Raw genomic sequence first — 12,216 nt, 5'->3', positions numbered from 1 at the left:
GTTTTACCAAGCTATGCATGGCCTGAGAAAAAAAAAAGTAGTTGGGATTCACTATGCAATCTCACTGATCACACGCCTTTATTGGTTGATTCATGCGAACACATCTAAGTAACAAAGCCCATTTTCATTTGAACTTTTTTGGATGCATGAAGAAGGTTTTTATGAGATGATAGCAAGAGAGCCTTGCGTTGCTGGGTAACAAACCTGAGTGGGGTTTCTAAAAAAAACGCTTACTCAACATAACAGAATCCCTAGACCTAAAAGCAGAAAATACATCTCTTAGAGATGCGATGAGCAGTGGCGGGGGGCAGTTTGAAAGTTTGATAGGGTGAACTCATAGCCAACGGCCGACCACCCCCATGAACAAACGACAGGCGCCAGTACTAATAACATTGCTAATTTGACTATTTACGGCCGAGAGACCAACTAGCACATGAACTCAGAGTCCAGCCATGTGGGGCCTGGAGTGCTAAGAATCCTTAGAGCATCTCCACCGACGCTCCCAATAACACTTCCAATAACCCTATTTGGATTCTAGTGAGAGAAAGTGCACGTACCAGCGCTCCCCAAAAACGTCGGCATCTTCTGAAGCCCCATAAAAAGGTTGGCGCGTCCGAAAGAATCTCTATGCGAATGGCTTCGATCGGGGGCGTCGGCACCAAATTTCCGCTCAAAAGATGCTAACCGGCCCACATGCAGTGGCAGCTCCCCAAAGATTATTCTCTCTCCTATTTTTTCTGCCTCCCCACCGACTTTCCTTTAACTGCATGCATGTGCTATTGGAGCTGTTGTATAGGGGTTACCGGTGTGGAACACACTTCCCCATATCACATATACTGTTGTTGGTATCACATATACTGTTGTTGGCGTGTCCATATGCTGTTATCGACACTGCTGCCGACCATATTATAGGGCTCATCGGTGGAGCTGCTCTTAGCGATATGTTTCCTCTACTAGTAGTAGATCCATCGTCGGCCGCCACCTCCCGACCGTACTCTCTATGAAAGTATCATCCATACATGTCTCCTCTTCGCCTCCTCAGATTGTTCTTCTCCTCTTCTGCGCATGATGCGGCGTCTGTCGTTGCCGGCTTGCCTTGCGCCGTATAGTCTAGTGAATTCACCACCAGATTATTTGCCAGGGTACGAACGTAATGCTTTTCTAGTTTGATGTGGTAATTGCCAGCACATTAGTTTGTAATATGCTTAGATAAGACTTAGAGATCCAATTTTATCTTTTATTTAATATGGTTATACTTCTTATAGATAGAACATGAAGAGAAAAACGCTATTTGACCCCCAGCGTGCAGAAAAGTTATTTTGTACCCAACATAATTTTATGTTGTTACATTCATAAAATTATGTTTTGTATACATATAATTACGTTCATACTGACTTAACACAAAAAAATCGACATAAAAACGCATTGTGTGAGTAATTGTAGTGTAAAAAATAACGAAATACTTATTTTATGTCGTACTTTTTATGTCACATAAATATTTTTTTGCAAGTTATATTATTCTTATGTTCTACTCGACTAATAAAGTAAGAAAAATTTACGTGACGTAAAAATCAATTACGGATGCAAAGATAGAGGGTGGGTGTAGAATAAATATTCTACTCCCTCGGGGTCAAATAGCGCGACTCGTAGAAACGCTATTTAACCTTAGGGTGCAAAAAAGTTATTTTACACCCAACATAATTTTATGTTGTTACATTCATAAAATTATGTTTTGTATACATATAATTATGTTCATATTGACTCACAAAAACAAAAATAAACATAAAAACATATTGTGTGAGTAATTGTAGTGTAAAAAGCATAAAAAATACTTATTTTATGTCATATTTTTATACATAAACAAATATTGCTTTGCCAAATCTATTTTTTCGTATGTTCTACTCCGCTTGTCTAGCAAGACAATATTTACGTGACATAAAAAATCATTTACAGTTATAAAGATAGAGGGTGGGTGTACAATAACTACTATGCACCTTGGGGGTCAAATAGCGCGACATACATATGTAGCACAAGTGATAAAAAAAATATAAGTACTCAAACATCGATGTCAAAAACTCATCCGCAGTCCTAGAGCCATTGATAAGCATTATCTCCATAGAAGAGTTGTAGCTCCACACTAGGTGAACGTACACCTGGGAAAAGTTTGGGTCGGGCCGGGCTTCGGGTTGGGCTTTAAAAAGCCCGCCAGTAAAATGGCAGGCCCGAGCCCAGCTTGACCCGACCATCAGGCCTGTAGTTTAAGCTCGAACCCGACCCGAACAAGCAAAAAGCCCGGCCCGGCCCGAGAAGCCCAGCCTGACCAAGCTAAAATGCGCGAAAATGAAGGCCCAAACCCGGCCCGGCCCGACGTTCGGGCTCAGATTTCAGGCCCAAGCCCGGTCTGAAGTGCAATCCCGACCCGGCCTGACCAGGGATTTTTGGGCCGGGCCATCTGGGCCGGGCTGCCCATGCCCAGTTGTAGGTGAACGTATATGAGGTTCTACAAGGGTGTGTGATTGGTTCTCTGTTCATGTATAGTGGTGTTGACCGGTTGGGTCACTGGGTATTGAGAAATTGTAATAATGCGTTGTGTGGGTGTATATGTCAGGTTGCTTGGGAGTTGGTACTATTTTTCTTTTTTTGAACAAAGAAAGGACCCGAAGGGTCCAGAGAGCTGCTTATACGGCGGGCTTACATGTTACATAGAGGACCACAGAAGAAAAATAAATTACAACCGAGCCCCAACTATTACAAGAAAGACCCAAAATAAAAGTTTGAGGATGCAATCAGGTCATTCTTCTCTACCGTAGAAGAAGAAGCACTCGATGTCACGGCCACCTGCACCTCTGCCGGGGACTAAACCACTTGGCGATGAGCCTGCGTCGAGTGCCATGACGGAGTCACTATAGGGCCTCCTCTTAGGCACACCGGCCAGGAGGTTAAAGACGATGCAGTGTTGACGGCGCTGCAGCAAGGAGAATTTTTATGTGGTTCCTTCCTAGCTAGAAAAGAAATCCTCACTAAAGACAATCTAGCTAAACGCAATTGAGATGGTAATATGAAATGGTTTTTGTTTCCAACGCGATACAATCAAAAATCTCTTTATAGATTTCATCTACCAAAGATTATTTGGCATGTTGTTCATATGACTTTCATTATTTTGCCCCCAACTAATATAAAGAATCTGTTTGGTAATTAGTTGCATGGGGTTTGTAAGATAAAGGTCAAAAAAATTGCAGGTAATTAGTTGCATGGGGTTTGTAAGATAAACGTCAAATTTTGGTTGGAGCTTGTGCTTTAGTTTGGGTCATATGGAACACACGTAATATTTTTTCTTTAACAAAACAAAGAATCCTTCTTCTATGCAGGTTATTCTGCGGGCTACACACGTGAACGTCTTTTCAGCCGGATGAGGCGTGGTCGGCCATGTATTTTGGGTGCAACCAACTAAAAATGGTAGTACGGGATGTATTCAACCAATTTGGTTGGCGGCCTCTTAGTAGACTTACTTCATCCTGATGAGCACGAGCTTATGTAATCTATGGCGTTAGACTTCTCTTTTAGTGTGTCATTGATTCATGTATAGACCCTCTATCCATGAGATGTATACCTTTGAATAAGTAATAAGTTACTAAAAGACCGCATGCATCATTTGATGTAGAGACCGGGGCTTTGCCCTGTTAGAAAAAATGGACTTTTTGCGCTGCTAATTTAGTGCAGATAAAATTCATGGCTAAAATAAGGCTTTTCACAAGATTTGTTTTGTCTGTTTTTTTGTAGGTCAAAGAAAATCTTCATTTTTCGCAAATCTTTACATACGCACATAGAATATGGAGATGTACGGGTTGAATTGTCTAACATTTTGAAATGTGTTTTTGTAAAGAGAGTATATGCACTTGGGAGATAAAGTGAATTTCAGGTTTTCTTATACAAGTTTGTGTTTCTGTTTCACTATTGATTGGTTGGTAAGGTAATCGTCGCCACGGTCCAATGGTAGAAAAGCAGGGTATTGGGCAACCGAAAGTTAGTAGGATATTGGAAAAAACTAATATAAGCGTCAAGCATGTGGCATAGTATTTCACTGAATAAACTTATTATTATATCTTGCTATCTCAGAAACAATCTTCATAGGTCTTACACAAATTGGGACTCTTCATTTATTTTTCAATCAAATTACGTTTCAATTTGGTTTGTAAGAGAAATTATAAAGTCATTACATTTTTTGGATAATTACCAAATGTCATATCGATATGAAACAAGTCAAATTTGATGATGGACCTAGCACGAACCACGCGAGGAACCTCTAATGATGAATGAGGAACCTCTAATGATGAATGCTTGACTAGTAGACACCAGCTCCAACAAAAATGCATTTTTGGTCCTCGAGAAAGATTTTGGTATGCCCGCTTGGAGAAGCTTGGGCCAAGTTCTTCCATACCAATGGCATTCGCGGGGAGACTTCTTTTAACAGGGGATGGGTCTAGAAGGGCCCAGAAGCTTCATTTCATTTGGTGGGTACAAGGTACAATGGGAATCTCGGAAGGAAATAAAATTACAACATGGTTCCCACTTTTCTGAAAAGGGCCCCTAAAGAGATCTGGAAAAGCGATCGAGTCCTTCTAGACCATTGCTGCTGAGCCTCGAATCTACGGACGCCGAGATCGCCATCGGGACGAGACCACTTGGGTCAAGGTCGGCATGCGGTGATGTGTGGAGATTGAAGAAGATCCTCCGAAGTGGCGCTTTGGCCTGGAGGAAGAAGATCCGACGGAGCAGCAAGCTCCTGGGGCAAAGTGGCTCCCTTGCAGGAGCTTATTAGGAAACGGAAGGAGCATTTTGAATGATTTTTCTTTCCTAGAACTATTTAGAAAGACTGATTAGAGCCCATAATATCTGTGCTGCATTTACCAAGGATACTATACGTGTATAAGTACTCGTATAATTTTCTATTCAATTCTTTAGTTTTGAAAGTAAAATTTAAAACAAATACTATCCGAGCTCCAATGATCATTTGGTAGTGTTCCTAATTTCTTTTTTGTTGGATTTGGTCAGTTGTAATGATCTTTTCTATACTTGAAAATTTGAGCATTGTATTGTCAATAAAAATAAGTACCCTAACTTAATAGTAAATAACACCGGATTTGAAATTTCACTCGTAACCAGAAGTGAACATATAAATGTTTTTACTGGTAATGTCAAAGCAAATCGTATGGAACATAATTTTTCCGTAGTCTTTGATTTCTCTTAGTCAAGTCCCCTATACCAGTTTGCCACTTCATGGAATGCAGTTCCAATATATCTGCATGTTAACAAACAATCTTTGCAGTGCTATATATTTCACCCAATCGATTGATCATCCACTTCACGAATTGGCGCCACCCATAATGGTCAGTGTAGTAGGAAGGTTGCTGCTCCTGCAGTCTTATGATCGTATCAGTTTCCTCTAACATCTCACCGTACAAGCCATGAAGGACACGAAACAAAAAAAAAATACAAACTACAAATCAGAGACAGGACGCCGGTGGAAGTTTACACTCAAGTAGTGTATTTATACCCAACAAGGCAACAATCAAACGTTGGTACAAGTCACCACAATATTGTTCCACCCACGGAAACGAGAAAAATAAATTACGGCTTCTATCAAAAGGCAACAATCAATCGTTCGTACGCAGAGGTCATGCCAGTTTATACCAACGACGCAAACGGTATGAGCAACTGATGATTCTCCCATTCTATTCTTGCTGTCGACTCCCGACTCCCTAGTTTTACCAAGCTGCGCATTACCGTGGCAAAACGTAGTTTAGATTTACTATAGAGTCTCACTGACAGTCTAGACTGAAGACCACCAATTCCAAAAGAAACTAGCATAGACAGAGCAGCTTATTGACCATGCTTCACATTCATGACATCAAACCTCTGTAGAAATATACATAGTTTGGCACGAATCTACAAGATCAGGAGTTCAGGACAGAAAGGGAACATGCTCATCTAGCAGCTTCTGATCCATACATTTCCTAGTGACTAGCTCGCACGAGATAAACATCACACCGATAACTGCTCACACCTACGGAAAGAGCTGCGGACGCTCGAGTTTTAGTCGTTAGCAACCAACTCCGTGTTTCCAATTTCTAACCTCTGTAGCTCTGTGCTTCCATTTTCTAACCTCTTCACTACCAGCTTCTTCTTTGGGGCAAGACCTTTGGCAATCTCCACAGAGCTTACATCCACGACGACAGTATCGTCTTCCTTGAAGTCACCCTTCAGCACACCGAGGGCTATTTCGTTCTCCACCATCTGCTGGATCACCCTCTTGACAGGCCGAGCACCGTAGTTTGGGTCAAAGCCAAGATAGCCCAGATGCTCCACAGCTTCCGGTGTGCACTGAAGGTGAATCTTCTGTTGCAGCAGCCGGTTCTTGACACGGTTCAGCTGCAAGATTGACACAATAACAATTTGTGATCAGGTCAACCAAAACACACACTGAAATATAATCCGAACATAGTGCTGCGACTCAAGTAAATCAAGCAAAATTGCACGTAAAGGAGGATATTTACCTGTATCTCCACAATGCGATTTATCTCAGTGGAGTCCAATGGTTGGAATACAATGTATTCATCTATCCTGTTCAGAAACTCTGGTCGGAATGTCTGTCGAGCTATCTCCGTCACCTGCTTTTTCATAACCTCATACACTGCATCCTTGCTGTCTGTTGTGTTTCGGAGTGTGTCCAGAATCAATGGTGAACCAATGTTCGATGTCATGATGACAACACAGTTAGTGAAGCTCACTGTTCTTCCCTGGGAATCAGTTATTCTTCCATCGTCCAACAGTTGCAACAAGATGTTGAAGACATCTTGGTGTGCCTTCTCAATTTCATCAAACAGAACAACAGAATAAGGCCTGCGGCGAACAGCTTCTGTCAGTTGTCCCCCTTCCTCATAACCAACATACCCTGGCGGTGCTCCAACCAAGCGAGAGACAGCATGCTTCTCCATGTACTCGCTCATATCAATCCGTATTAAGGCATTCTCAGTGTTGAAAAGAAATTCAGCAAGTGTCTTTCCCAGCTCGGTCTTGCCTACACCTGTAGGACCCATAAACATGAAGCTTGCTATTGGACGGTTAGGGTCTGCTAGGCCTGCCCTAGAACGACGGATTGCGTTAGCCACTGACTGGACAGCAATATCTTGGCCGATGACCCTCTTGTGAAGTACATCCTCTAGTAGCAGTAGCTTTTCTTTTTCTGATTGTTGAAGATTTGACACCGGAATACCAGTCCACTTGCTAACAATCTCAGCAATATCAGTATCAGTGACCTCTTCTCGAAGCATCGACTTTCCTGACTGCTGGAATTCAGTAAGATTTTTTTCAGCCTCATCCAGCTGCTTTTGTAGTGACAAAAGTGTTCCATATTTGAGTTCTGCGGCTCGGCTCAGATCATATTCTCTCTCCGCGGCTTCAATCTCCAGGTTAACTCTGTCAATCTACCAAAGATAAAAGAGATTAAAGGTCATATTGTTCCATAGCACAAATGCAGCAAAATAACATACACAACAGAACATGGCTGGCTCTACCTCTTCCTTAATTGATTTTATACGAGTCATCAATGATTTCTCGTACTCCCACTGTTCTGAAAGGTTTTTCTGCTTCTGCTTGAGAGATTCTAGTTCAGCTTCAAGCTTGCTTAGCCTTTCTTTGGAGGCTTTATCAGTATCATTCTTCAATGAAAGCTTCTCCATTTCAAACCTTATGATTTCTCTATCAACCTCATCCAACTCTATAGGTTTTGTTGTAATCTCCATTTTTAGTTTAGCTGCTGCCTCATCAACTAAATCAATAGCTGCATGTGAAAAGAAAATTATATAAGATAAATAATGAATTAAACCCTCGCTCCCAATAGTAGTTCCATAATATAATACATGCAATACCTTTGTCAGGCAAAAAACGTCCAGTGATGTAGCGATCTGATAAAACCGCTGCAGCAACAAGAGCACCATCTGATATTTTAACACCATGATGCAGCTCATACCGCTCACGCAAACCACGCAGGATAGAAACTGTGTCCTCAACTTCTGGTTCACCACAGTAAACCTGCTGGAACCTACGCTCAAGAGCAGCATCTTTCTCGATGTACTTCCTATATTCATCTAATGTTGTAGCCCCAATGCAACGGAGTTCCCCACGGCCTAACATTGGTTTCAACAGGTTACTAGCATCCATTGCCCCACCAGTGGCTCCTGCAGAAGAAAAATCAGGCCCAGGGATGAATACTTGCAAGTCAGACATAATAACATGGGAAGACTCTGCTTGTTTCACTTATGAAATAAGTGCCAATATGTGGATGTGCATACACATTTAACCTTTTTTCAGAAATAAATGGTGAAGTAGTCACTGGTCAGAACATCAAATTCTTGCTACTTAGGGTTAGGGATCTAGATGACGGTCAGTGGGTGAGATGATAAGGAGATCCAGACACTAAGAGGGACAAGGAACGGTGAGACAGATATAATCTCACCCTGGAGCTCAAAATTCTATTATTATTTTAAAAAAAAAAAAAAACAGACTACTATTTTAGGTTGCCTTCTTACTATCACAGATCACAATCTGTAACGTTTGTACCTAACATATGCTTCATTATTATTTAGGTGTTAACTGCAATAAAGCTCAACACGTAAATGGCCAAGGGATACTCATAAATAGTTAAATACATACCTGCACCTACAACAGTGTGGATCTCATCAATGAACAAGATGATTTGCCCATTAGAAGCAGTGACCTCCTTCAGAACAGCCTTAAGTCTCTCTTCAAAATCGCCACGGTATTTGGAACCAGCAAGTAATGCTCCCATGTCCAACGAAATAAGCTGAAATATTACATATATAATGAAGTCAGAATGAATGACCAGTTGAATTGCTTGATATGATTACTTTCCATTATTGTCTTATTGCCTTTTTCAACTTAGTTCCCTTGCTAGTCACCCATATCCTCAATGAACCAAACTATTTAGATAATCCTATTTATTTAGCTTATGCAATCAGTACATCGAAAAGGCCCTATATAATGTTAAGACTAAGAAATATTCTTTTCCTGTCAGTTAATCAACCTGATGATTTCTGACTACTTGCAGGAAATTCCTATCCACTATCAAAGTGACCTTGTTGGTTGATTGTTAGTAATAAGAAATAAAGTGCAACACCTTCAACCTAGACAACGACATGATTTTCAAATTCAAATATAATCTAAAAGCATAAGGTTTTTATCCTAAGGTAAAATAAAACAATGTGGTTTGAAAATAACTAAATATTTGAATACCTTTCTATTCTGTAAAGGTTCAGGAACATCTCCCCTCACAATACGCTGCGCCAACCTGCACATGATAAATGCAACAGTATTTCTTAGTGCTCATCAAAAGTAAGTTGAGTCTTAGGTATGATATGGAAGTTCTAGAATTCAGCTGGAATAACGATATACATTGTATAAACTGTAGCCTGTAGAGACATCTTTTGCCCTCTATAAATAAAGAAAAAGAAAAGAAAAGAACAAGCAATCACCCTTCAGCAATGGCAGTCTTGCCAACTCCTGGCTCGCCAATTATTACAGGATTATTCTTCGTTCTTCTACAAAGGATCTGAATGCATCGCCGCACTTCATCATCACGTCCTATAACAGGATCAAGTTTTCCACGCCGAGCTAATTCTGTCATGTCGATACCATACTTCTCTAGAGCTTGAAACTTCCCTTCTGGATCTGGCAGAAGAAGTAAGCAAAAACATGGTTATCGCACAAAATTACAACAGATCATTCATTATCATGAAAGCATGAGGAGCAGTCGTACATCAAAATATTGACTCTTTCTTTAGTGAACATACCAAGTACTAGTCTACTCGAATATACAAAACGAAGTAAAGAATATGATATTCATACACGTGTCAGTTAAAGCCTTAAAGGTGCCCAACATCCAATAGATACACACTTATAGTGGAATCACCACTTATTATTTATTGTGAAAGATAAAAAAAAAACTAACCCATATTCAAAGTAAAATTATTGGAGTAAATTCTAATGCAATGCCTGAAACCACAACACTGCCACTAAATTTAGCAAATATCAAAAGGCAGGGATTCAGAGTTTCAGACGAATCAAGTTCTGAATCAAATGTAAGAATGGAGCAAAGAATAATTTGCAAAATGCAAATGACATCCATTAGACATACTCTGATCCGTGACTCGTTGGCTGCCACGCACAGCAGAGATGGCTTCCTTCAGCTCGTTCTCATCGATTTTGAGATCTTTGAACAGCTGTTGCCCAAACCTCTTATCTGCTGTGAATGCTCTCAGTAGGTGTTCAACAGAAACAAATTCATCACCATACTCCTTTTTGTGCTTCCTAGCGTTATCCAAAATTGATACGATACTAGGCCCTACGACTGGCCCACTTGTATCACCACTAACCTGCCAAAGCAAGAGCCCCGATTATGTTAAGGCTTTGAGGACATACCATTTATCAAACTGAACTACCATCGCTAGTGCTAGAACCTTGGGCTGTCTAGAAATGAAGTCATCAGTAGCCTGCAGAACCGATGTGTTGTCTATCCCTGCTTTAGAAAATATTCTGCGTGCTAAACCATCCTTCTGCTCCAAAAGAGCTTTCATCAGGTGCTCCGATTCGACTATCTGTTGTTTGGACAATCTTGCTGCTTCAACTGCATCGATAACCCCCTCCCAAGCCATCTCAGTGAATTCCCCTGGAGCTATCTGTTTAATCACAGAAAGTTAAGAAAAAGGTAGAGATGCCCTAACATACAACAAGCTACTAAAGCCTCTGTTCAAACACACAAACAAAAATCATGTACGTAACAGGAGAGAGCGCATTCTTAGAAGCAGAAAATGATTTGCGCACAAACATAATAAATGCGTGACAACCCATAGTAAGTACTATTGATCTTATAATCATGTTAGTGTCTGAAGTATGAACAGACAATTCCATTCATGAATCACTTATGCTTGGAGTTCCTCAAATCTATCACATCACACTAGAGATAATCAAATTACCGACCTAATAAATCTAATGCCGACACTAGTTTCCAGTTGTATGGGTAAAGCCAAGAGTTGATAGACAAGGTAGGGACTGAACTGAACACCAGTTTTCAGTCATATGCCCAAATTGAAAGATAATCAATCTGATCAACATAACAATCCTCCAAGATGAGAACATCACAAGCAGAAAACTATTTACGCACAAACAAACCCATAGTAAATACAATTAATCTGATAATCATGTTAATGTCTGAGGTATGAAGAGGCAATTGCTTTCTTGACTCACTTTCAAATCTATCACAGATTATCAAGTTACTGACAAGGTAGGGACTGAAGTCACCGAACTGACCACTTTCCGGTCACCGGTTCATGATGGCCATATTGAAAAGATAATCCATCTGATCAGCATAACACTCCTCCAAGACGAGAACATCACAGCGACTATTAGAAGAAGAGGGGAATTCGACAAATTCAGTGTGCACGTGCCACACATGTGCAGCGCCGACTGAAACTGCCACTACCACTAACCAATCGCAGCAGATGAAAAAAAAAAAAGAAGCAATCCAACCTGAGACGAGGAGCCCGAGGCGCTGTACCGAGACGGCGGCGTGGAGTGGAACAGGCGGCGAGGCGGGACCAGCAGGCCACGTCCGCCCGCCGCGGGGAGCCCGGCCACGGTAGGAGCTAGCCACGCGGGCCTGCTGACTTTGGCGGCGGTGGAGAAGAAGGCGGAGGATTCCCCGGCGAGCGCCGCAAGCGCGCGCGGGACGGGCTCGCGGCTGCCGACGGCGAGGCGGCGGGCGGCGGCGGTGGCCCGCGCGGCGCGCGAGAGCCTGGATGCCGCGCGGAGCGCCATGGCGAGCGAGAGGGTTGTTTAGGGCTTCGGCGCTGTGGCAATGGGGATTTGGGTGTGTTGCTGCGCACGCGCAAATGGTGCTTTGTGGCGAGTCGGCGATGCTTGGAGAAGGGGAAGAAGATTTGAGAAGCGGAGGAAGAGGAAGGTTGGAGAAGGTTCTGCAAGGTACGAGGTCTTGTGCGCCCACCGTCTGATCCGGACCGTTGTTTCTGGATCGAAGGGATACGTAAATTAAGGCTAAAGCCACAAGACAATGGTTTATTGTCTATTTCTTGTTCAAAGAGCACGAGATAATGGTTTATTGAAATATTTGGTTTGTGATTT

At 41.8% G+C, this 12,216-nt stretch overlaps 1 protein-coding gene across 1 annotated transcript; it reads right to left on the bottom strand.

Moving 5' to 3' along the window:
• Nucleotides 1-5,889: 5,889 nt before the first annotated feature.
• LOC124691852 (chaperone protein ClpB3, mitochondrial) lies at nucleotides 5,890-11,892 on the bottom strand. Its single transcript, XM_047225130.1, has 10 exons — nucleotides 11,605-11,892; nucleotides 10,536-10,754; nucleotides 10,214-10,451; nucleotides 9,552-9,747; nucleotides 9,313-9,367; nucleotides 8,713-8,863; nucleotides 7,929-8,237; nucleotides 7,575-7,840; nucleotides 6,555-7,484; nucleotides 5,890-6,429 (listed from the first exon to the last, which is right to left on the bottom strand). The coding sequence occupies exons 1-10, from the start codon at nucleotides 11,890-11,892 to the stop codon at nucleotides 6,094-6,096; spliced, it is 2,988 nt and encodes a 995-aa protein (XP_047081086.1). The 3' UTR covers nucleotides 5,890-6,093.
• Nucleotides 11,893-12,216: the final 324 nt, after the last annotated feature.

Source organism: Lolium rigidum, chromosome 2, assembly GCF_022539505.1.
Source record: "Lolium rigidum isolate FL_2022 chromosome 2, APGP_CSIRO_Lrig_0.1, whole genome shotgun sequence".
Lineage (NCBI taxonomy): Eukaryota > Viridiplantae > Streptophyta > Magnoliopsida > Poales > Poaceae > Lolium > Lolium rigidum.
The sequence above is the reverse complement of the archived record's forward strand: the minus strand, read 5'-3'. Positions and strand labels throughout refer to the sequence as shown.